This window comes from Thermobia domestica, chromosome 13 (genome assembly GCF_964235325.1).
Source record: "Thermobia domestica chromosome 13, izTheDome1.hap1.1, whole genome shotgun sequence".
In the NCBI taxonomy this organism is placed as follows: Eukaryota; Metazoa; Arthropoda; class Insecta; order Zygentoma; family Lepismatidae; genus Thermobia; species Thermobia domestica.
In genome coordinates this window covers 37,105,785-37,133,765 of record NC_137466.1, presented here as the reverse complement: position 1 = coordinate 37,133,765, position 27,981 = coordinate 37,105,785, and the positions used below count along the sequence as shown (strand labels likewise).

The 27,981-nt window shown below is 36.9% G+C and overlaps 1 protein-coding gene across 1 annotated transcript in view; it reads right to left on the bottom strand.

Annotated features, from left to right (window-relative positions):
• Window positions 1-25,367, bottom strand: part of LOC145668106 (putative chitinase 2) — a 97,444-nt gene extending 72,077 nt beyond the window's left edge. Inside the window, exon 1 of the mRNA XM_081735633.1 lies at window positions 24,820-25,367. Coding sequence (XP_081591759.1) covers window positions 24,820-24,892 — 73 coding nt within the window. The 5' untranslated portion in view covers window positions 24,893-25,367. The remainder of the gene's footprint in view (window positions 1-24,819) is intronic.
• Window positions 25,368-27,981: the final 2,614 nt, after the last annotated feature.

Sequence of the window (27,981 nt, the reverse complement as noted above, 5' to 3'; positions counted from 1 at the left end):
CGCATGGTCCTCTTTGCAGTGTTTTGAAGGTGAACTTTCTGCCTCCTTTAGGGGTCTTTGGGGGTTTTCAGATCCAGATCTGGAACCCGTTCCTAAGATCCGGTTCTGGAACCGGGTTTTCTGATCCAGATCTGAACCGGGTTTTCGGATCCAGGTCTGGAACCGGTCCCTAAGATCCGGTTCTGGAACCGGGTTTTCGGATTCAGGTCCGGCACCGGTTCCAGAACCGGTTTTGAAAACCGGAACTTTGTGGCCATCCCTAGCGGTAACGCTGTAACTCTGAAGACTTTACAAGTGCTATGAGCAATTAAAAAGCGGAAATAAATCGGCAGAAGACGTGCAACGTTCGGGACGTCCATTAACTTCAAAAACAAGAAAACGTGGAAAACGTAACAAAAAAAAAACAATTCGAGTGTTCGTTCAAGCAGGCGAACAACTATTCGAGAGCTTTCCAAAGAACTAAACAACTCGTACGGATCCGTATAAAGCATTTTTACCACTGATTTGAAAACGAGAAGAGTGAGTGCGAAATTAGTTCCCTGACTTTTGACTGACGAGCAGGAATTTTTGGCCGAAAAAAAATATTCCTGTCTGTTCACATCCACCGTATTCTCCAGATATAACATGACACAACTTCTAGCTCTTCCCAAAAATTAAAACCGTGTTTAAAGAAAGACGTTTGACATTGAGAGAGACACGAGAGAGCAGCTGAACGCCCTTCCGAAAGAAACCTTCCAGAAATACCTCCAGTCATGGATTCAACGTTGGGACGAGTAAGTGCATTGTTAGCCAAGGACAACAGTACTTAGAAGGAGATTAAAACAAATTCCATGTAAGCTTATTACTTTGTTTCTAATAACATTCCATCTAAGCTTATTACTTTGTTTCTAATAACATTCCATCTAAGCTTATTACTTTGTTTCTAATAAAATTCCATCTAAGCTTATTACTTTGTTTCTAATAAAACTCTATGTAAGCTTATTACTTTGTTTCTAATAAAATTCCATCTAAGCTTATTACTTTGTTTCTAATAAAATTCCATCTAAGCTTATTATTTTGTTTCTAATAAAACTCTATGTAAGCTTATTACTTTGTTTCTAATAAAATTCCATCTAAGCTTATTACTTTGTTTCTAGTAAAATTCCATCTAAGCTTATTACTTTGTTTCTAATAAAATTCCATCTAAGCTTATTACTTTGTTTCTAATAAAATTCCATCTAAGCTTATTACTTTGTTTCTAATAAAACTCTATGTAAGCTTATTACTTTGTTTCTAATAAAATTCCATCTAAGCTTATTACTTTGTTTCTAGTAAAATTCCATCTAACGAGGGAACCTATCCAAGTGCAACTCGACTCGAAGTCAGAGTTGCACTTGGATAGGTTCCCTCGTAAGCTTATTACTTGTTTCTAATAAAATTATTCACTGTATTTTTGATCACACTTCGTATATGAAGATCGGATATTAAATTTCCGAAATTTGTTATACACATATGTACACTCATGTCCAAAATTATTGTCGCATGACTATAAATATGTTGTTCTAGGAATATAATTTGATAACGAATTCGCCCGGTATTTCTTATAATGTTAGTATGTGTATAATCGGCAAAGACATGTATGTGGCAAATTTCATGTCAAAAGAGCAGTAAATAAGAACAATAAAACGAAAATAAAACTTTCTTGTCAATTTAGCAACATTTTGTTTTACTCACTCTAATTTTCGTATTTATAATTCTTTTCCTATCAAATTTACCACAAATATACAATTCCCGATTACTCACATTGTATCAGTATTAAAAGTACCCTGCAAAATCATTATCGAATTATATTCTTACAAGAAGACAGTTATAGATATGCGACAATCATTTTGGACATGAGTGTACATCCGACAAGAGTAACTTGATCATTGGATCAATTAGAATCATCACTATTTACCGAGCGAAGTAGCTCAAGTGGTAGAGCGTTGGCTTCGCATTCGGAAGGTCGTGGGTTCGAATCCTGCTGCCGACCATCGTGTTTGAGGTTTTCCAGCGTTTCCCTCAGTCCTACCAGGCAAATGCCGGGATAGTACCTACTAAACAGGCTATGGCCGATACCTTTCCAAATTCTTTCCATTGTTCTTGTTGTTGTTAGATATAAAGTGTAAAAAAAATGGCCTCTGAGTTGTATCTGGTGATTGTTAAATAAATAAATATATCTTAACAAACCATCATAAAACCAGAATCAAGAAAACAATAGCTAGAAATGATTCATTCTCTATCAACTGTTGTTGTAAGGAGATGTCAATGGAGCGTGGTCTTATTTTTGTAATTTTCTGCAGTCTCAAGACATAAACTCACTGCTCTGGAGTTATTCCTTTATAGTGCCCGAATAACAAAACAATAAGACGATGTATAGTGTAATAACCTGTGGTTGAACTCAATGTGAACACAGTTTGTTTCGAGGTTGTTATCTGTACCGGTTCTATGCTTTGTGACCAAGAGAGGAAATGTCGCGCCATTCACCTTTTGCACTGCAGGTCAATAATTGCCAATTACTTTGCAGAAACTGTTAGAAAACTTTTTTTGATGCAAAGGAATGAAATAACACATGTAGCGGCGTGGTAAAGGACGAGATGTGGCTGTAAAACATGGAAGTTGTATCGCGTATATTCATATGTGATAAATGATAAAGTATTTAGCAAACACTGTATAATACACGTATATTTATACCTTCGTGCATTTCTGGGGTGAAGTTACCCCTCCTCCCCTCTCACCCTCCAATGGATAAGAATAACTCTTAATTTTCTACATTTGTGCAATGTGTTTATAAGGTAGAAAATATAAACAATACTTTGAGATCTTATAATAAGCAAAATTCTATATTAGATTAGAGGAAAATTTTCATGGTAATATTTTTAAAAAAATATATGTATAATTCATTTTTCTGGTGGGCTATATTTGAGACTTCTAATTCATATGTAAAAAACACAATTCTCTCCTCTGCGTCTTCTCACTAAATTCATAATTTTCTTTCCCATTTGTTGTTTCTGTCTGCATGTGTCAAAGCATTGCACTGAAAGATAACTGCAAGGTAATTGAGAGTATAAACGGGTAAGAATTACAGAAAAGATAAACTATATGCTTCTCTTACGAGAGATCATCAAAGTTCAAATGACCTCTAAAACTTGTTTAGAATATGTGAAAGATACCGCTGAACCTAAAAAGCTTTTTGTCAATTCTTTTTGTAAGTTACAGGTTATGTTCAAAACCCATATACGGGAAGACAAAAAAACATGAAATTGTATTTGATTTATTCAAAACATGGTATCTTGATTAAGAAATGCCATACCGAGAATCAAACAAATCAATGTTTGATCTCAAGGGCGAACATTATTAATCTACTATAAAATTCTAGAGTAATGCTGCAGAATTGATATTTCGGATGTTTCTGTGTCACCGGGTCAGACTGGGTCTGAGAAGCGAGACCCAGACCCAGATGACCCATAAAAAAGTTGTGACCGAAGCGGCCCAGCGATCCATTCCATTGCTGATACCTACTGATTGAGGGAACTCCCAATTGCGCTTTGAAGTCTTCCAGCTTCTGGAAGTCCACTAGCATCCAGAGTGTTGACACCTGAGTGTTACGATGCTCCCCTCCTTCTTAGTGCCAAGGCACCAAGGCATAGAATTTCACGGGATGACCCCAGCCCAGCAGAGACCAACCTAAATCCTAAATCTCATGGAATTTCAGAGGATGCTTGCTATTTTTCTGGCCCTGCCTCACTCAGAACTTTCAAAATCCGAGTTTAGGTACACACCAACCACAACATCTCTTGGAACCAATGGCATGTCTTATTCATCAATTTGGGAATTAGGCAAAGTCTCTCATCCCCCGATAGCGTCGTCCGAATTCACCCATTGCTGGCCAATCCTGACTACCTCAAATTTATGTGCTGGGGTACCATGTACACCTTAGGTATTAATGCATCTTCCAGATCCAATGGCACGTGTAGTTCCCGTTTAAAAATATGGCGAAATCTTTCTTTCTTGGTATGGATAACAGGGTTCAAACCCGGCCTATCTCAAATTATAGCTGAGGTAGACTGTACATTACTCTTATGATTGATGTGTAGGGTGGCTGCTGGAAAAGGCATGATCATTAGGAGATGAAAACCTACTACCGGTAGGGTGGGCAAGCTTAACCTATGCCTATTTGGGAGGCTGAAGTTGCCTCCCCTCCAGGTAGGGAATCCTGTCATCAACACCACCATATACTGTATGTCCATCACTGTGCCACATTACCCTATAAAGAAAAGTAATGCAATCGCATGTTCCAAGTTCACACTGAATCCTATTCTTCGACATTGAAACCACATGAAAAAGCCATTACTCCTTGTCCTTTGCCGTTTTTGCTTTCATACTTGTCAATAGACGAGTGGTTATAATCATTCTATGAGAGTTTTTCCATACCTATGAGTAGCTTAGTTCGAAAGGCTAACAAATTAGGATGATGACATGTTTAAAGGAGGCACCAGAACTTGTTCAGATCAAAAGCGCTTTATTCTTTAATATGGCCCTGATTGTCAGTGGAAGCGGTAAAGGCTTTAACTCCTTCTAGGGTAGAATCGAAAGTATGTCCCCGTAGAGTGATGTAACTTCTTATTTATGTAGCACAGATAGAACTATTACCGGTACTGCTACCACTGTGTGAAAAATGAAATGAAATCTTTGAGTTTTACGTCCCACGGTTATGCCGGTTAGGCTAAAGGAGACGGTGATGATGAGTAATGAATGAAATGGTGGAATGAAGAAAGTGGGAGGAAACGGAGAACCCCGGGAAAACCCACGCACACGGTGTTTGTCCACCACAAAGTTCACTTGGCAGGTACTGGGATCGAACCCGGGACCCCAAGCACCAGAGGTGAACGCTCTACCACTGAGCCACCGCGGCCCCTACCACTGTGTGGTTACTGTAGTGTAGCAAAATAGGCCGAACGTACGTTTAACAAGAATATTCGCATATTAGAATAATTATTTCAACCTTGAACAAGAATATTCCTCGATATTCGAATAATAAACAAGAATATTCGTATATTCCAATGATTGTTCGAATATTAGAAACTAAAATTCTTATACTCAAATATTCTAATAATGGAAGAAAAATTCTTCGAATAATTTTAACGACAATATCCGCCCCGTTACATTAAAAAAAAAAAAAATGGCTAATATACAATAGTTCGGTGGAATTCAAATCAGAGATTCCTCGATCCAGACGTGACAGTTCTATCACCGAAACGCAATTCCATTGACCACCCATCTAATCATCATAGTCATATAGCCCAAAAAGTGAAGCGAACATTTCGTAAGATTGGTCTTGGATGTTTGTAACATTCAGGGGCGGATCTAGGGGGAGGGGCGATCAGGGCGATCCCCCCCAGAAGGGGAAACTTTCTTATTTTATATGTATATAAGTAAAAAATAAATGGGAGGGAAGAATGATGAATACAAATAAGCATGAGTAAAAATTATGATATTTCTTACAACCTCTTATGCAAAATACTTTTTTTTTTTTAATCTGACATGCGTAAATTTAATGTTATCACTTCAGTCAAACCTAAAAGATCCTATTGCAGTATACACAAAATATGCTATTGTAAACGACGCAAATTGAATACCTCAAGTGTTAAGTTTGTATCTATCTAGGTACGTATATGTTATTATAGTAACAACTTTGCAGGAGATATCCTTCTCTAAATGAAACAGTTTGATACTCCAGCACGGAAACATCTAAAAACCCACCCATGACACGCATTCCTGCACTCGTGCTATGCGTGACAATCATTTGCCTCGATTCAATGTCTCGTTTTTCATGTTGCTACTTTTAAAAAGTATTATCAAGTTATGAATACAACTCTAACGTGTACAAAGAGCAAATAATTAGTGTCTTGTTTCAACTCAAATGAAACATAGATGATAAAATTTTGTTTTATGATGTAATTTGACCTTCAATGCAAAACAAGGCAATTACAGAAATGTCGCGCTAAACGCAATGCAATACACATTCTTTTCTTTAAAAAAAAAATGCAATTACATGCTACCAAATAGCAACGTAACACAAATAATTGGGAAAGAAGTGAATTTCGTTTCACATTATGAAGCTATGGTAGACTCTCCCTTGAAACCGGAAGTAGTAGACCTTACAACTTCCGGTTTGAATAGGCGAAATATGTCAGAGATGGAACATGTTCTTCGGACGACAAATTCATATCAAAACTAGTTTATCATTGCAATCAATATTGAAACCGGAAGTTGTACTAGTTCTTAATACATCCGGTTTCAGTAGAAAAGGAAGAGTCTAGATGTAACCTATTCTTATGAAACCGGAAATAGTAGATCTTATAACTTCTGGTTGCAATAGAAGGATTATGTCAAAGATGGGACATGTTCTTCGAATACTAAATCCATATTAAAAACAGTTTCTCATAGGAATCAATTTTGAAACTGGAAGTTGTATTAGTTCTTAGTACATCCGGTTTCAGTAGAAAAGGAAGAGTTGAGATGAAATTCTAATCTTATGATCCTGAGTCCATACCAAATAACAAAATATCTTCCCCAATTACTATTTTTGTTCCATAGAAATCAATAGTGGAACCGAGATAATACTGAATTTTTACCATTTCCAGTTGTAAATTGGAGTCCAGCTCGCGCAGTGTGGACTTTGTGGGGGACAAACACAGTTCTCGTGGGTTTTCTCGGGGTTCTCCCGTTTCCTCCCACTTTCTTCATTCCACAATTTCATTCATTTCTCATCATCATCGTCTCCTTTAGCCTAACCGGCATAACCGTGGAACGTAAAACTAAAGATTTCATTTCATTTTGGGTGGGAGGAGGTGAATAATCTAAATTAGAAAATAAAGCCATTTCTCGCTATCTTTTATTCGTATACTGTTTTTGGAGTTCAATATTGAAATTGGAAATGATTGACTTCTAGCACTGCCGGTTTGAATAGAGGATTATTGGAGGGTATAGAATCTATTCTTGGGGCACTGGATCTATTCCAACCACATGACCGCTTCTCGTTGGCTATTGTCATATCTACTCTTAAGGTAAACAATGTTGAAACCCGAGATGAATTATTTCTTAACACTTCAGGATTGAATCAATAGTGGGGAATACGTCATAAGTCACCAGGCCACGACATTTGTTCGGGTCACATCTCTGGATATGGGCCTCGCTTTTCATAGTAGATCATGTGTGACTCGAAAGTCTCCCGGCGATCTGGAAGCAACACTGGGACCTCAAAAACCCGAAGCTGAAGGGAATTGATAAAAATTCGAGTTATCGATTTTTTCGAGTAATCAAGGTTCAAGTTATCAAGGGCCACAACAAAACTCGAGATACCAAGTTGAGCTTTCCTTATAAAAAGTGACTATGTAACTGCTGTAACTCGAAGTTATGAAAGTTCCTTAAATTAAATAAGTTGACTAGTAAAAATAAAATATTAGACACTAGCAGCGTTCACCCCGCTTCGCTGCGGTCACCCCGGAACGCAATAAACTTTGTTACTTAGATAATTTTTACTTTTTCGCTTTCAAATTGCAGTAAATGTTAACATTATAGCGCCTGTCATTTATGTTAACCCGCCGAGTCACATGGTCATGCGGGTTGCATATAAATACGTTTATTTTTACCTATGATGAACTAATAACAAAGGATTTGTACGTATGGACACTTGAATGGTCAATTATCTCAAGACACTGGTAATTAAAAATTAAAGTGATATGATAAAAACCATCTAGGGTCCAAATCATAATAACCCCCCAAAAATGAAAGAAATTGGTTCAGCCGTATTAGCGTGATGAGTTCACAAAGGATTTGTGCGTTCTCTTTTATATATATAGATGAGTCAGGGGCGGATCCAGGACGGACTTCTGGGGGGGGGGGTTGTAATACTGCTACTTAGAGCTACTTTTAAGAGCTCCAAACTCTGGGATTGGTTTTATTTATATATAAAATAAGAATGTTTCCTCTTCTGTTGGGGCAATCGCCCCGATCGCCCCCCTAGATCCGCCACTGATAGCAACAATGTCAGGACAGGACTAGCAACAATGACAATTACATAGAGTTAGTTATAGCTTCGAGATATCGAGTTCACGTCAAAAGAAATTCGGACTTATAGAGGTAAACTTCCTACGACACACATATAAAAATTTAACTTTTTCCTTTTTTATTCGGGCACATAATTACAAAGATCTAAAACTCTTCTATTAAATGTTAATTTGTCCAGACGACGTTTGAAAATAGCTGCTCTAACCGTTTTGCATTTATAGTCTGCGGGCCCACCACAACTCTTTCGAATTCAAATCCCGATTGTGGTTCGAAACCTATGTTAATAGTAGGTCCTGTTCTCTCTCACCTCGGTGCTGCATAAGGTCAAAACTTCCTGGCAATTGATCTAGGAACGAAAGCGGTCTCACAGTATTTCATTTAATTTATGTTCTCACATTTATTACGTCACTAGTGAACATTTTTTTTTCTAGAAAATTCACAAATAAAATTAAAACAGTACTCAAGATCAGAGAGCATTATTTCTCTTTGTCACTGCTGTGGGCGCCCTTGAGTAACGTCAGTTAAATGTTGTTTCTTACGCTACCATATAAAGAACTAGTGACGTAACGAAGATAACAGGATTTTGTATAAAATTCCCATAATCTTCCTTTGTGTGATAACACTTGAGTATCAAAGTGGAAAATCAATCATCCTTCTCATTTAGATAGTAACTTCCTGCAAAGCAGCGATATCTAACTAGCTTTTCGCGGAGATATTGCAAGCCATTACATGGGATGAAAACATTCACTACCATATTGTTTCAATGAGCCATATGTGTAACAGAATCCCACAATGTCATACACTGCATATACTTCAGGTTTATGATTAATAATGAATGTAGCGAACAAGTACAACTCACCCACAGTTTTAACCACACAGTTTACTTCTACAATGAAACGTATAAATAATGAAATGAATATTTGTGCGTAAATGGGTTGTATCCGTTAAAAGAAGATTACATTAATTTAAATTGCTAACGGTTCATACGGTAATTGAAATGAAAATGAATTGATGGCTCAGTGGTAGAGCGATTACCTCTGGTGCGTGAGATCCCTGGTTGAATCCTGGGCCAAGTAAATTTGTGGTGGACAACATGGTGTCCGTGGCTTTTCTCTCGGGGTACTCCTGTTTCCTTCCACTTTCTCATTCCATAAATTCTCCCATCATCATTCACTTGCCTTAATCATCGTCTCCCTTAATCTAAAGCAGGGCCGTGCCGTGGAAAATCAGCGCCCGGGGCGAGAGTATACGACGGCGCCCCCATACATATATTCCAAGCAACTTTTCTTTTTTTCCAAATTTTTCGCCCCCTTACTTCGGCGCCCGGGGCCGTCGCCCCGTTCGTCCCCCCACGTCACGGGCCTGATCAAAAGAACATAATCATGGGGGACACAAACTGAAAGATTTTATTTCATTTATTTTTAGTCTGTATTTCCAAATATTTAATGATAGATAGTCGCTAACTCTACTTAATTCAAGCCTTTAAAAATAGTAATTGAAAAACACTTCCGAAATTAATTATTAGTTTACTATGAAGATAAAAAATTTTAAATGTGGTGACGAAATATGATGGGTGACAGCAAATCCTGATGCGCAGTTTTAGAGAAAATCGAGGAAAATAATTTTCATTATGCTTTTAAAAAAGTGTCCAAATAATAATTGTTAGTTTTTTTTTTTTTTTTTATGATGTTGGAACAGATTATTCATTTATTTATTTACTTTACTGAATTTTACACGTGCAAAATTCCAAAAGTGTAATAATCTCTCTCTAAACAAATCCCTTCTTGTTATAACCTGTAAGACTGAATGCCTAGCTTCACCATTATGATTCAAACTGTTTCAGTCTTCCGAAGGATTTGTTAAAAGGCAAGTGAAAGACGCAGCATTCCTTCGACACTCGCTTCTTATCTTCCAAACATAGACAAACATGTTCTAATCACTCTGAAAAAGCAGGACATATTGAATCACCTCTAAATATTTATGGATATTCTATAAATAACCGCTTTGGAACATACAACGATACAACTCGGGAACTCTAGGTTTTTGAATTAAACAAGGGAAAGAAGACCGGCAGTATCTGTGTTAGTCCATGTTAAGGCACATTGTCAGCTTACAAGAACTTGTTGCTGTCATTAAAAAAAAAAAAAAAAATGCAACCCGATTTTTCTATTTACTGTTTAGATCTAACAACTTCCTGAAAGCAAGAAAGGCATCTCCACCCATGCACGGACTGCACTCTAGTGGACAAACAGTGAACCTCCTCATTAAAAACCTGTATTTTGGCGCGCTTCCCTCCCTGTCCAAAAGATCCGTTGTTTCGGAAGCGGCGAAACTGATTTTTCCTTTATGTCAGCAGGAGAGCGATAGCAGGTAGCTAGCAAGACGTCCCAGAAAGTTGCACATGGTTCAACTCCTTGCAAGAGGGAAAAAGAAAAATGTTGTGTGTCCCTTTCAAGACTATGTTTACATGGTGAGATATGATATTGTTTCAAGATTATTTTTTTTTAATGACAGCTACAAGATTCATTTAACGTGGCAACCACGCTTAAGACATAGAAAAAAAATAATAATAACCTCCCAATTATACTTGAAACTTGCTTTCTCAAATTCTCAGCAACTAATAACAATAATTTAATTATTCATTGAAGTTTTGCATCCCTTTTCAGCACCGAGGATACATGAGACATGGAACTATAGTTCATAGGGGAATCCGAATCACTGTAATGCGCTCAAATTTCAATAGTCTTTCACGGTAAACCGAATCCGGAATCATATGCACCAAAGGCGCAGGTGCTAGCCACTAGACCAGCAGGGACATCAATAATAGTAATGTATTAATTGAAAGTTTAGCGTCCCTTTTTTTATACGAAGTTATATGAGACGTGAGCCTACAATTTAAAATAAAATCGGAATCACCGTAATGTGTTAAAATATTCTCTTACCGTGAATCGAAGCCGGGATCACGTACATCAAAGGTGCAAATGCTAGCCATTAGATCAACGGCGAGAGCAATAATAATAATAATAATAATAATAATAATAATAATAATAATAATAATAATAATAATAATAATAATAATAATAATAATAATAAATATTTATACAAAGCTATAGATTTATTACTGATGAAAAGTCTATTTCTACGTACTGAATGTCATAAATATCGTACACACTGCTGGAAACGCATTTAAGAAATTCCATTAGGAATTCACTAATCTTCCAAAGAGTCGGTACGCAAGAAGGCAATGGTAAACGATAGAGATCGCAACATATCACTTCTGAGTTGTGTAGTGTTGTACAAAAAAAAGAATTTTTTTCAGTTCATGTCGAAAACGAGACGAGAGTCGAGACCAAATACCTGTTTTTAAATTCCATTGATTGCTATAGCTATATATATATATATATATATATATATATATATATATATATATATATATATATATATATATATATATATATATATATATATATATATATATATATATATATATATATAGCTTGATTTTCTAGATTTCACCTAGAAGTCATCAGAATCTTTTCGCGTCACGAGAGATTCATGAAGGATATGATATAATTAGGCTATTGACCTATTATTTTATTAAATTCTAGTTGTTGTTTCTTTTTCTTACTATGAATCATATAACACTAAAGCAGGATTATAGAGCTAAGACATAGGCGAACTAATGTTGCCTATGAGAATCAAGAAATTTCTCGTCTCGGAAAAGCGAGACGAGAGTTATCATCTTTCTAATCATCATATATATTTATCATATATATTTACATAAACTTACAAAGAGACGAAAAATCGAGATAAGATGAGAAAAGCGTTCCGAGTATCGAGACGACACGAGAATTCCGACAAAAAAATTACGAGAGAAGGTGTGAGACCTTACTTCTCGTCTCGTTTCTTCTAGTAGACAACACAACCTGTCAGACATCGTGAACATGTTATACAGTGAGTTCACAAAGCACAGTACTCACCTTAATAGAACATGTATTATTCCGAGTGTCACAAAAGCAGTTCTGGGCAAAGGTTATCATTCATACAGGCATTGAGGGATCGTCTGAAGTATTGTGTGCCACACTGAGAAAAAATGGGTATGGTGTACGTAAAAGCGTAGGTTACATGCGTAAATTCTGTAGTTTTTGGACTTAACGTACAACCCTAAGTAACATTTTGCAGCAAACGTATAATTGAAATGAAATGAAATGAAATCTTCATTTCTCTGAACGAGTTTTACGTCCCACGTTTTATGCCGGTGAGGCTAAAGGAGACGGTGATGATGAGTGATGAATGAAATGGTGGAATGAAGAAAGTGGGAGGAAACGGGAGAACCCCGATAAAACCCACGCACACAGTGTTTGTCCACCACAAAGTTCACTTGGCGGGGATCGAACCAGGGACCCCAAGTACCAGAGGTGAACGCTCTACCACTGAGCCACCGCGGCTCCCAAAAACGTATAATTGAAAACGTTTCCGTATAAGTGTTCCGAATAAACGTATTTTCCGTTCGAAAGAAAGAACTGTGTATAGGCTGCCAGGACCTCACATACAGACAGACATATATATATATATATATATATATATATATATATATATATATATATATATATATATATATATATATATATATATATATATATATATATATATATATATATATAACTAGTAAGAAGGGGAAAAGAAAAAGAAAAATATAATCCTAGAACAGCTTTTAGTTTCATGTGAATGAAAGATAGTGATCTTCATAAAAGAAAACAATTTATTCAACTGGAAACTATCAACGTAATGCGAAAATAATTGGAAGAGTGACAAATGATTCCAAATGGAAATATTTTTGCCTATAAACCTGTATCCGATAAGATCTCGTTGTGACACTATAATCCTTCTTGAGAGTAGGTATTAACGTTACGATTCAAACACAGCGCCCGGAATGTCAGGCAACCCACTACATGCAGCACCATGTTAGTTGGAAATTAGAATTTATTGTTAACACAATATTATCACATCGCCGTAAGATACGCACACAGTCCGAATGGAATGAGTTTTATAGAGTAATCGAAATGGAGTGTTTCGCAATGTATTTTGTTGATATGAAATGCATGCTTACAAGAGCGAAATAAAGCTTATTTATGTCTGTCTTACAATATACGAATCAATATTGAAATTGAGAGTTCTATTTTTTCTTACTACGTCTGGTTTCAGTAGAATAGTAAATCTGAGATCAAATCTATTTTTCGGATACTGAATCCGCATAAGAATAATTGGTCGCCTTCTCTTAACGTTTTCGTTCTATGCCAATTAATATTAAATCCTCAAGTAACTATCGATTTCTACCATTTCAGATTGCAATAGAGAAGTAGAGGAGATAAATTCACTCGAATACCCTATACGGTATAGTCAATTTTTGTATTATATATTCAGCTGAATAAACGGCTTTACTTTATGAACATCTTTTTAAAAAATAATTTACAGGAGAACAAGAAAATTTTGTTTTTGACGATTATTCTACCTTTTCTTGTCTTGCAAGGCAGGGTACACCGGTGTAACAGGCCGATTGTGATAAGACTCCACAGACATAGAGAACATCGAAAACAAGCGACACGTATTTTTCTATATCGGCGAACAAGTACATTGAAAGGGTCAAATAGGGGCATAAAAATGGGGTCAAAATGAGATTATGTGGAATATAGCGAGAACGAGAAGATATATCGGAAAAGGTTAAATGTACGAAATACTACCCATAATCCACGCAAGGCAATGAGATAGAATACACCCATGCGAAGAAAGCAGAACATCCGGAAATGGACCAATCCGGATCCATTGCCACAACATTGCACACAATGTGCTACGGAAATGAGCGAAAATGATGGTAAGGAGCAGGAAGAAAGAAAGAAAACAGAAAATACGTGGTTTTGCTCTGGGTGCATACGTCGCCCGTATAGGAAAGAGACGCAGATTCATCTCAATGCACGAAGATGGGAGAACACGTAGGAAGGATGCAAACGCCGTTCGTATAGACAGCCAACGAGACAGTACTGCACAGTGGGTTGCATATATCGCGTAACGTTAAACTGAAAGATTTCATCTTATTTCATGTTCTTATCTTACGTTAGTGTTCTACTCTGACACGTTCTGCAGCTGTTCACCTAACATAGCTAGGTGCAGGCAGCAATCAAGTAGAATACGCGTAGAATGGCCAGGGTTCTTTTGCTGTTGTTCGAAAAGAGTGAAAGGAAAACTTAAGTTAACGAAGAAAATTGAGAATTAGGATTTCAGGTATCAGATTTACAAGACTTGAAAAAAAAAAAATATTTTCATTAATCGAATATTCACTCACATATGTCAATTAATATTGAAAATAAAATATTGTATAGCCTATAACGTCCTACGCTTATTCTCAAAGAAGACAAATGATTAATGAAAGTAAATTATTTAAAAATAATCTGTAGAATGAGCATGTATGAGGAAACGGAAGGCCCTCGCTGGAAACCCAAAGACATAATGATGGTCCACCACAAACTCACTTGGCCTGGGATCGATGTGTGTTCCTGTTTCGCCAAAAAGGAGTTCAAACTGCTTTTTTAACGCTGTGTTGCCATGTTTTTAAGAACAAAAAATAATCCAATGAATATGTTTCTGTTTCGCAGAGTGAGAGATTTTAATGTTCACATAGGTTTGTGGAAAATCTGTACTGCACCAGAGGTACGCCGATATTTGTACCACATGTTGAAAAACTGATTCCATCCTATCACTCTAATCACGTATACAAATTGTCTGTAACAAAAAAATTATTTCAATAATTATTAAGAAAGTCAAGATGGCTGGTATATCAGCACACCGTAAAGTGAAAGGAAAGAAAATATAGTGATGGATAGAACATTTAAAATTTCTCCATATCTATTTTCATAGTTATGTACTTTGCACGGGAAGCAAGATCAGCAAGGTGACCAGACGTCCCGTTTTAGCCGTGACAGTCCCTTTTTTCAACCGTTGTCCCGTTTTTTTATCTGATTCTCAAACGGGACGCGTAAATGTCCCGTTTTTAAGCAAAAATGACCCAGGTGTCCCGTAATTATTATTCAAAATATAAATGGCCGATGCAAATTCTACACTCTTCCGTACCAACACTCATTGGGAAGGTTGAGCCGTGTCTGGAACTTCTGAATGCAAATGAGAATTGAATGTTCTGTGGTTCAAGTGGGAATTGAGTTCGATTTCTGAGTGTTCAAGTAGTTAAAAGTTTTGTTGGGTAGTACTTAAGTTAGACACGCTGTGTTGTCATTCTTACTTGTGTATTTTGTAAATTGAAAACACTGTTGCGTCCCAAAATACAATCTGGAAGTCACATATTTATCCCCCCCCCCGCGTCGCTGATTCGTATGTGTCCTGTTTTTGCAAGTAAAAATTCTGGTCACCTTGAAGATCAGTCTCAATGCGACTGCCAGAGACAGGAAATTTAACTTTGCGGAGAAGAATGTGAAGACATTTAGACAGTCGTACTCGATTTCTTAAGATTAAGTTTAGGTCTGGCGAAGTTGGGCTTATTCCGCACTTATTGAAGTATCTCATTGCATTCATTTGGATAGTTGAAATTATAATCCAATGAAGACAAGGCGATATTAAGAGTCGCACCTGTACATTGAATTTATTAAAGTTTATGCCATTACTGTTCAATGCAAATGATTTTTCTTTTATCTGTGTATTTTTAATTTGTTCTTGTTGCAGTAAATCACGATTGGACTTGCACGACAAAGCTCTAATGCGAGCTGATCCTCTTTAGATTTATGTTGGTATTTTTTCCTTTCGTTAAATATTTTTAATATTGACATGCTACCAAAACATTCCATGTGATTCTGCAGAACAGGAGGTAATCGAGGTGTAATTTAGCCGCTAGGATAGTTCTACAGAACAGAAATCGGTCAACTTAGCAACGTTGCACACTGATAAGGCATTCTGCAAAACAGGATTCTGCGAAACATGAGGTAACCGGGATCAAATCATGTGAAAGGTATACTCATATTATAAAAATCAGCCCAGTAGTAACGAGATAGTCTCTTACTTAATCTCAAACTATCGTAATGGTTGTAGTTTCAAGTCAACGATGAGAATTTCCAGATAAACGTGATGTAATACAAATATACATATATATATGATTGGAATGTAGTCTATTATAGCTAGATTAGTTTCCTTGAAATGAGAAAAATACAGTGAGGAAGTGCAAAAGAATGCTTAATTTCGTCCACGAGTCTTACGATTCAAGGTCAGCAAAGTCAGGAGTTCTCCATCAGAGGAATAATGACTAATAAGTGACATTGAATAAGTATTATATCACGAGTACGGTCTTCGCTACGAGTATCATTTGTGTGTGTTTCCTACATGTCCCGTTATTTTTCTTGTTGATGAGTATAAAGTAAGGTTAATCTACAAGTGATGGCAGAACATTTCCTGTATTTTTTCAATTTATTTTTGTAGGCAGTGACAACACATGTAACAAGCATGGGTGCATGCAGCAGTGAGCAAGAGGGAAATAATACCCGTTCAATGTTACATAGATATTGTGATTTGTAGTAATGGGTGCCCCCAAACCTTGAACACCTCCTAACAAAAACTCTGGGTGCGCGCCTGACCTGCACCCACATTAACTTCGGTCTCCATTTTTCCTCCAATAATAATTCATTTAGTTTCGAATATCTGTTCTTTTCTGTGTTCGGCTCATGTTGCTCCGTCATGTTGCTTTCTGCTGAAAAACCGATTTCTATGAACATAAATTTTAAAGATGTCACTGAAGAATTTATGGCCATGGTTCCATAGTGGTTTTCAGCGAGAGCTTAAGTACCCGGCTATTTGGTAGCGTTTGCAAAGCGTATTTATTGCTCATGCGTACGCTTGGAATACGCTGACCATGTATTTAAATGTAGATGGCTAATCACAAACGCGGAGAAAACGTCAGCTCGAGCGTATTTGGTGCGTTTCGGAACAATAGACCGCCTGCTGTTTAAAAGATGTCTAAAGGAAGGACAAAAAGGAAAGACGTGTTGCCAAGCAAGGGGATTTTAGAAAGAAACAGCTGCTTGGAAGATGCTTTGTGCAAAGTATTAGAACTCAGCTAGTATAGACCTGGACTTGGCAAAAAGACCCGGAAACCCTAACTGGCTCACAGTATGATTTATAACTCTGGCAAAAGTAAAATTACCGAGTAGTCACTTTGACCGTGTTTCCCCGAACACATTCTCAAATAGCCATACGCTAAGTGGATCGGATCTCACATTCAGTTTTAGGCAGTGGTCGAAGTGAGACGGTATGCGGTGGTATGTCATGTGTTTTTCAGTGATCAAGACATACCATCGCTGGAAAATACATACTAAATACCTTTTATAAGTCCATTTTTATACACAGTAACTGACGAATAGCTTTACACGTAAGAAGATTTTATCTCTTATGTAGAAATAATTTCTAAGTTGACAACACCGACATTTTTGTTATCTTTTTCCTAATTTTTGTTTTTAAAATGAGTTATCTTGAAAGAAGTTCATCTAGTTTATATTTTGATGTGTCATATTGATTTTTTTCTTTCTTATGTATGTGTGTGTCTTCTTGTCTTAATGCATATAAATGTCGTGTTTTGAGCATGGGCGGATTTAGAGATTGTCTGCTATGGGGCGGATCTTCAGGGAGTTTGCAATACCCCTCAGTCGAGTAGAGGTCCGGGAGTTTTTCCGCAGGAAATTGTTAATATAAAAACTCGGTTTTTGAGTATTTTCGTTTATAATTCTCTATAATACAACATAAGGGGATGTATTTTTAATTTTTTTTTCAGAAAGTTGTTGCTAGAGAATCAAAGTCTCTTAATGTCCCTGCCCCCATAACTGCAGAGAAACACTCCAATAGTTTTCAGTCATAATATAAATAGAAATGCAATCTTTTAGGCAACATAACTCACTGTATTTCAACATTTAGATAGCCGGTATGACAAGTCAAAATCGTAATAAAATATAACACCTCTGCTTTTTTTTTCCACTTCGGAAACTGGTTTTAGGGCTATGTCTCATATAGCCTCGCTGCTAAAAGGGACACTAAAATCAAATAAATCAATAAAATATCTTATGCTTGTTGTACTTAAGAGGTTTACATTGTGAAATACGTACCCTTACACACTTAGTTTTTATCAGATAGTTTCTAGAATGTATTCATGGTTTACAGATACATGTATGCATTTGCTTAAGTTAGTGCATAAATGTATTTATTTCCTACATGTCAGCATTTTCATTTTATTCTGTCTAATCCGTCCCCAATTTGCACCCACATCACCAAAATTCTCCGCCCGTTACTGCTCCTGATATAGTTGCTTCAAGTTTTAATATTGTACTAGCTGAACCTGCGCTGTCTACTCATGCATCGTTCTCATATGACCAGTATTTCTTTCGGCCATGTTTAAAGGGGGCAGTGCCCCCCGAAGGAGAGAAAGTTAATATGTACTAGAATTAAGCCTGCCATATGCCCCGTAAAAAACGGGACAGTCCCGATTTTGGACCTGAGTGTTCCCGTCCCCATAAATTTAGTCGAAACAGGGAAATGTCCCTATTTTAATTCCGTTCCATTTCTGCTATCAATATCAGCTTATTCGAAAAGTGCAAAACAAAAAATTCTGACATCGTCTGGGAACCCTGTATTAGTGAATGAACAATAAGCTGTAGCATGTAACAGTTTCGAGGAGGTTATTACACCACCCTGTTCAACTTGATAGCGAGCGAAATTTGCAATGCTACTTTTTCCATTGCACTTGGTGGAAACTCGGACACTCTCCGGAATTTTTTTTTTAAAGAAAAAAAAAACATAAGATGGCTGGAATGTTTCTACATCTACAAGCATAGGGAAGATGACTGACCCTTTCTCCAGCAAAACATTAGATCAGTTAACAAGAAGTATAATCTTTTTGAGAGACTAGGGGCACAGGATTGTGTTTTGGTTCAGGTCTTAGAAATACGTAAATCTGGTTCTGACAATTACGCACGACACAAGGAGAAAAATCAGCTTTTCATCAGATTAAACTCACGAACGTAATTTCGACGAATACAGTCATGTAAATAAATATTGCTAAACGCGGGAATAATATTGAAGGTAGATTGTATACCACCGATTTAAATAATTTGCATATTGTTTTCCTGTAAAGCATTTTTATAAGACATCATCTAAAGTTTTAGGCATCTTCAGTCCGTACGATTAATTGCAGGGTACGAAGAGAGAAAAGCAGCTTCAACTTATTGAATTTTCGCCTATTATATTCTTGAAAAAAATAAATAAAACGAAATCTCTTAGTTTTAGTCTCATGGTTATGCCTGCTATGCTCAAGGAGATGGTGATAATGAGAAATGAATGAAATGGTGGAATGAAGAAAGTGGGAGCAAACGGGAGAACCCCGAGGAAACGCACGCACAAGGTGTTTGTCCACCACAAAGCTCACTTGGCGCGAGGTAGGATCAAACTAGGGATCCCATGCACCAGAGGTGAAAGCTCTACCACTGAGCCACCGCGGCCCATTATACTTTTGTTCATAACCAGAGCTACAGTTCATTGTATTGTGTTGGAAAGTTGGGGAGGTTGGGAGATCTAAGGTGTCCCGTATTCTCATGGAGAAAATATGGTAGGTTTAACTAGAATAGTACCAGCAGTGAGAGATAATTTCAGAATACAATAAATAATTAAATATTTTATTAGTGCTGCTTTACAAGTGTTCTAAAGCTCGTGCTGAAGCTACTTTTATTTTTTCATATTTAGAGATTAGGTGGTACCTTGTCTGTAACTACCAACTTTGAATCGGTAAGTGACAATTAAACGTCTTGTTGCGCCTACTTCAGAAAAACATAAGACAAGTAGCTGTAGGCTTTGTTAATACGTAGTTTCAGAGTCCCCCACTGGAACATCTTCTCTGAAAGAAACACTGTTATGACAATGGATCTCCTTCCCACTTCCTTACTATATCAGCCCATATCTCTTTACAGACACAAGTGAAGGACAGGACGACTCACAAAGGGAATGAGTTGCTATAGACAAACATACATATAGATACTGATGTGAGTTTGTGTCAAATTTGGAGAAGTGACAGGTGATGTCGAATGGAATCTTTCCCCTTGTAAATCTATATCCGTCCAAATACGCCTCATTACGGCTCTTCAAGCCTTTCAAGTTGCCATCATGCATAAGGTTTTGCCATTCAGATTTAAGCAAAGCGCCTGCAACGCCCGTCAACCCGACATACGCAACTCCTCTACTGGTTGCCTAACACAAGGACATGAACTTTAGCTTCACCCTAGCAACAACGTTAATCTTATGGACTTAAAAAGACCCATAATATGATGAATAGAATAATAACGGCACTTTTTATTTATTTTTAAAAAAATTAGAACTGGCAGATCTACACAAAATTTGAAATAGACCACTGAAAGCAGTACGTTTCTAGAGGTTATGGTTTCTGAGATCTCATTGTCAAAAGGAATTGGGCACTGACCACAAACACATAAAACTAGTAATTCCGCGTGTGCGTGGGTTTCCTCGGGGTTCTCCAATTTCCCCTCACTTTCTTCATTTCGCCATTTCACTCATTTCTCATCCTCACCGTCTCCTTTAGCCTAAACGGCATAACTCAAAGATTTCATTTCATTTATAAAACTAGCCATTTTAACATATAGATTTTACCAAGGACCACATTTAACATCGTAGAAGAAATTAAACATTGATAAGAGACATGACTAGGGCTGCCAACTGTGGAAATGAAATTGTCGGTATCCCCACACAAATTGCCTATGATAAAAGCCTGCCTGAACCGAACTAGCAGCAATATCACTGTACCTAGCGGTAAAATACGTCCCAGTTTGTTTTCTAGACATAACACAGAAAATTATTGCCTGGGATATGTCCTACCCGTCCCTTCTAACCATTGGCGTGCGCAGACTCTTGGATTAGGGGGGGGGGACAAATCAATAGCGGTACTCTTGAAGATATGCAACCCTCTTGTAATCTTTACTTTCTTTATAATTTAATTTTTATTTTCATTTGCCCGGAGGATGTTGAAGTATCTGGGAAGGTGGCGGACACAGAAGCTTACAGATAGTGTATTAGGTGTGTGTGTGTATATATGATAATCTACTGCTGGGAGTAAACAAACGGAAGAAAGACTGAAATATAATTAAGTCGATAAATTTTGGTCGAGTATTGCAAAGTTCAAAGTGTTACTTTGTATAGCGATGATTATAGACGTCTTTCAGGGTCCGTTTTCGTGAAATATAATCCTTATTAGCTGAAAATCGAAAAAAACGCAATGCCAAATCATTAGGTGGTGCGAGCGCCCCCACTTGCCCTCACGTGCGCACGCCTATGCTTCTAACGACGATCGTGATTTTATTCAATAGAATAATAATATATCAACGAAGAACGTGAAGATCTACTTACGTTAGGGAGTTTTACCTTCCGCTTTCCCCCCGCCCAAGTAAAATCTGAAACGGCACTGCTGATCTAAACAAACAACGGAAAATTCAGGGAATCTGAAGCTGCTCACAGGGACTGATCCATTCTGGCCACCCCAGCTACGGGCTTGAGCTACAGCCCTATTCGGTCTCTGAAATGGATAGGGAGTATTCTTTTCAAAAACATTTAGTAGAACAGTACTGTCTTGATATAGTAAATGTAGCAGAGCATTTGCATTTGCCGCGGTACGGACCTAAGTCACGTGATATTGTGCTGGGAACATCAAGTTTATTAATGTTGTTGGGTTGGGACCCGTTGTCTCCTATTGTCTCTGAGGAGACACGCTGATTCAGTTTCAGTGGTAGAGCGCTTACTTCGGGTGCATGGGGTCCTTGGATCGATCCCCGACCAAGAAAGTTTGTGGTGTACAACATCGTGCCCGTGGGTACTCTCGTTTCCTTCTACATTCTCATTGTAGCAATTCTTTCATCATCATTCACTTGCCTATACTAAATCATCGTCTCCTTCAGCCTAAAAGGACAATCGTAGGACGTTAAACTGGTAGAGTTCATTACATTTCATTTTCCTATTTATTCTATGTGCTGGGTAGAAGTTGTATCGGAATGTACACATTCCAATAAAGAATCGTCTCAAAGCCTGTGGCGCCGATTTCTGTATAACTTTCGGGGGGAGGGCATTGAGATGTTAGATATTATGTAACAAGACATCATTGAGGATTTTAATACAAATACAAAGGCGAGCCTGATCCTCCTTGACCCCCTACAGCAGCGTTTCCCAACCGGTGTGCCGTGAATGAGCCGCTGGTGTGCCGCGAGGAAATCGAAACAAAATTGTTAATTCTATAGGTATCAAATTGCAAGACATGGGGAAAATGTATAATTGTATTTCACATTACGATAAACCTCTATTATGAATCTACAAGTTTGTTTCATACCTTCTTACTTTTCTGTACATTTTTAATGTTGAAAAAAGTATTTGTTATCATTGTTATGACCATTATTGCTTCTTTATTGTTGTAAATATTTCGTAACTTGAAATTTTAAAATATCATTTAATCCTTTCGACATAGCAAACATGGCAAACATGCATACTAACTACCTACATTTGTTTTAAAAGTACAACAGATTTGTTTCTTCGTTCGTTATTTAGTGATCTTCCTTCTTAGTGAAAGGTTGGATATAGTTTTCGAAAAAGCGTATTTTTAAAAACCTGAGTGCAATATTTCATTGCGATTGCTATCTATTTTAAAATTAGAACGAAAAATAAGATAATGATTTACCACGGGGAAAACCAGTGATCAAGGTTTCTTCTCTGTGAGATCAGAAATCACTTAAAAAAAAACAGTATTTTATATTTACAAATAATAATATTTATGAGTGTGCCGCGAGAATTCAAGTTACATCCGTAGTGTGCCGCAAATTGAAAAAGGTTGGGAAACGCTGCCCTACAGGATTAACGCCCATGTCCTAAACCCAATATCATTCCGGTTATTCTGGAACTATCCATTCTTGTAGTTTACAGGGAGTACATTAGTGAGAATTACATTCAACATTTTTTTATTTTCTTCTCGGTAACAAATATTGCAGATGTCTTACCGCCGCTCTCACCAATGATCATAAAAATTAACTTATCGGTAATATGTTATTACTCAATGTCTCGTTACGAAAATTAACATAATTAAGCAATGTTTGGAAATGACCATTACAATATATTTCATTTGACTTAACGAGTCTAAATATATATATAATTATGGATAATTATTGAATACTAATGAAACAGAGGGTAATAAATAGTTGCTCCTTTTCATTATTTTATGATGAAACAATGTGACATACGCAAGGGGAGAGCTTCCAGGTTATAACCTCCCTCTGTTCAACGAAATTATTGTGGAAAAAATATCATTTATCTTAATCGCGCATGTCCTAAAATGACATTCCTTCACTCACGATTGGCTCTACCATATGTGCAACACGTGCATTTGTACAGGGTGGCAAATTTCAAGGGGCAACAAAATCTATCATAATTATATTATTTAAATTAAATATTTCTTGTTGATAACAGACTTCATGATGATGGCAGTTAAATTTACTAAATTGACCTTCTATTTGAATACTACATTCATAAATTATGTTTAGGTCGCATTAGTTTACTTGGACAGTGCTAAAGCAAATGGTCAAACAAATCCCAGCATCAATACAAGAACTCAAGTTTCGAACAATAGTGAACACTTGCTTCATTTAGTTAGTTATCACAGTTTTGATATGAAAACTAGTCTTTGTCACAAACAAGTTTCTTATATTGAGGGTGAAAACAAGATTTTTATTTTTTTAACAAATGTAGAAGGAAAATAAAGAAATAAAGATGAAAGATCCAGTTGCACTAGAATTGAAAACTGATATATTGAGATTAAAGCTCGATATTAAATTCTATAAAAAGGATTATTATCTTTTTTTTCTTTGCTGGTGTGTTTGCTTTATCTTTCACTAACATAATGGATTCTTATTAAAAGGGAAAAACAGGCACAACGATATTTGCACTTTCCCTCCCCTTCGTTGGGATAACATACTTAAAACCGTGGTTTTTAAGATTCGTTCTTTCCGGAGAAAGGGGGCGGAAATGATGCCATTGCACGGGCGGCAAATTGCCTAGGTCCAGCTTTGCCTCCAGTGGTAAGCAAATTCTCCCTTGATCAAATTCTGTGTAGGCCAGTGGTGAAACAGCTGTTACAGTGGTTCTAGTTAAAAATCCCTAGTTAACATAATTCCGCTATAACAACGATCTTTGAGAAGTTTAAAAAGAACATTTAAAACAAAAATTTAATATAAACTCTTACAAAGATCTGAAAAACTACTGATTCAAAATTAATCTTGCGAGATGGTTTCAGTAATTGATACACTTGATTGGATTCAAATATTCCTGATGACGCGTCGATTGTTCTGCCAATTTCTTACCATACCCTCAAAGTAGGCGAACACACGCCTCCTCTCTTCACTCTTTTTTTCTCTTTTTAATCCATGCATTATACTCCAATACCCAGATGTTAATTATTTCGTTACAATTTATCCATGATCACATCTTTTTCCAGTTTACCATATAAATATGTTTGCAAATAGTTATAGCTAAGATTGTCAATGCACCTTTCACTTGCACGCACGCTGCACCTGACACGAACGAAATACGAACCCACGTTGTCCCTGACATATGGTTATTCAAGAAGGACAAAAGAGAATCGGATGGACTTACCAGAGGCCATTGTCGTTTGCCCTGTCCATGAAAGAGTTGCACCAAGAATCCAAAATATATCGTACCACTGCATTACTGTCAACACTTAATTTCTCCTTTCAAAATGTAGATACATAACATATATTCACTACACTATCCACTGAAAAAAAAACAAGCACCACACAGTGAACACCTTCAACAGCACCAGCCTGCAACCAACCACTTGAAACAGGCAATGTAACTTCTTGTAGTGGTTGGCTTGTCTCGCTCTGGCCTCCGTGGTGGCCCTGGAATGAGCTTAGGAATAATGTGTACTTTTCTCCCACAAGTAGCCGGTGCTTCCTAAATTATAAAATAATTTCTTAAATTGCGCTTAGTATTATTTCTTATGCAAAATGTACTCTTTCTGTCAGCAAACAATAAGCACTCTGTATCAAGAGCGTTTTGGGTACCACCACAGCCTCTTGTCTTGATTAACGTGCTGACCTCACGGCTGTTTCGGCAATTCTATACCTAAATAAAAGTGCTTACGAAGAAAACATCAAAATCGCACGCTCTCCACACATAAACACAAACACACACAGACACCTTTGCCTGATAAGATTTTGAGCGGAAATTCGTCATCTGTCAGCTTTCGGCCAACCAAAAAAGTAGTGATACAAACTTCCAAAAGAATTATCTAGATTTTTTACTTCAGGAATATTAATTTCTTTAGCGTAGATACGATTAATGTCTTTGATAAATACAATGGAGTACGCGAAGAGGGAAAGAGAACAGGGCCGTGCCGTGGGGGAGCGAGCGGGGCGACGGCCCCGGGCGCCGAAGTAAGGGGGGGCGAAATTCAGGAGAATAAGGAAAAAATATAGGGAAAATTGCTTGGAATATATGTATGGGGGCGCCGTCGTATACTCGCGCCACGGGCGAAAATTTTACACGGCACGGCCCTGAAAGAGAATAAGAATTTTAACCCACTTCATTCAATAAGATAGTATGAAAAATGTCTGTCGTGTTAAGATATGTATACAAGCGTGGTGAATGTGATTACTGAGTATGCTTGATATTCTGTCTACAGTACATTATAGCTTCAATAAGAAACATTATTAATAGCCTATTTCCGCAGGGTAAGAAATCATGACAGTGAACAAATGCTGTTTCATATATTGAAGGCGTAGAAAGAAATGAAGAAGACAGTTTAGTGGGAAAATTATTTTCACCTCAAACCTTCCAAGACTGAGTATTCCAGCATAGGACTGAGTATTTTCAAATTTCTTTTTCAGCATTAAGGCTATGTGAGATGTGAACCTACAGTTCGACATGGCGTCGGAATCATGTACTACCACCGGGAATCGAGAACTCGTCTGGAAATAACGCTATAGCTATTTAACCACGAAAAAGTTCATTTGGTATGGTCAGTGGTGCTATTCTAATTTTTTTAACAACCATACAAGGTAGACAGGAAAGAAAGTTACCAAAGTTTTTACTTGATATCACAAGTGAGAAAGAGTGATCTACACAGGATCCTACTACAAGGATGTGTGGCGATGTATAGGTTAGAATTGGATATTGGATGGCGAATATATTGGGAGCAAATTGTCCAAGATAGATGGTTGTCAAAAAGTATTGGAAGGACCTTCATCCATCAATGTATTGACAATTCTTGATAATGATATGTGTGTGTTTCAAAAACAAATAACGCTCACCACTTCACGTATATAACACCAGTTCTTATTTTGGTATCTAAGCATTCGAGATTAAGGAATAAACGCTTATACCTTGTTCTGAAAGATTATATGTTTAACCCTATAACTATCAGAATTTCTAAAAACAAAGACACTGAAAATAAAATTTACCGTTTCCTCACCCCGCCATTAATCTTCTGGTACGTACAGAGCAAAGCAAAGTTCTTTAAATAGATCAATTGTTTTTGGCTGTGAAAAATTTGTACCCAACACAAGGATGTTATAAAATAGAGAATCTGCACATACAACAAAATCGAGAAGCCATACGTCACAGCTTCGCCACACCTACTCTGCCCACTTCACGCCACTAAGTTCGCAATATTTCGAGCCAACAATCATGGTGGAAACGAGACTAGCCAATCAGACGTGCCGGCTTAGACGATGTTCGGTTGCTTTTTTGGCTTCATTCAGTTCGTATGATTAAGATAGGTATGGGCAGATCCTCTATTTTATAACATCCTTGATCCAACAAGCTCTCTTTCTTTCCTGCCACTATACCCTCGCACGTCCCTCATGATATAGTTCTTTCTTAGCCGACGTCCCAATCAGTTTCTCTTCCTCTTCTTAATAATATCTAAAATTGTTCTTCCCCCTCCCACCATTTCAAACACCCTCTCATTTGTTTTCCACTTGAGCCAGCTAATTCTCTCAATTCTTCTCCACACCAACATTTCGAAAGCTACTTATCGTTTTTCATAATGTCCATGTTTCGGACCCATAAGCAAAGAAATTTAAAAGTTTTCATTTCGATTCAGAAGAGACGGAACTCAGACTCAAAAAAATATTTAAGCAATTATTCTAGCAAAATATCAATAGTAAATTTCAATTGAAGGGTGTGGTCGAAAAATGGGTGATATCCTCAAGAACAACATTTTTGAATAAAGCGTTTGAAGTTGTAAATTAATGTGTAAAACCTCGTTTTTTAACTGACGAGGTTTTCTCTAAATTTCGAATTAGTTTCTATGCAATATTTCATCAATTTTAACCACGCATTAAACATTAATGTTCCAGAACTGCAAGTACAATACAATTGAACATCCTAAACGTGTTCTTGAATGATTCTTCCGTAAAGAAAAGGGTTACAATGAGAACAAGGTGTCATATGGGTTTATTCGTAGTATAACATTCGTATTCTGAGGATTTGATATTTTCACTGTATGATTATTATTATTATTATTATTATTATTATTATTATTATTATTATTATTATTATTATTATTATTATTATTATTATTATTATTATTATTATTATTATTATTTCCAAAACTTAAGGAAGCACTCAGGGGAAATCTAGTCTAACAGTGACAAAGTGACGTTACAGCATTTCAGTACAGAAATCGAGGGTGTGTTTCCAGACGGTTTGAAGGATAGCTTCTTAAGTTGATTTCCAAGAACGAACAAAGTATATCGGTTCATTACTTTGAATGCCTATAGCTTTGTTAGA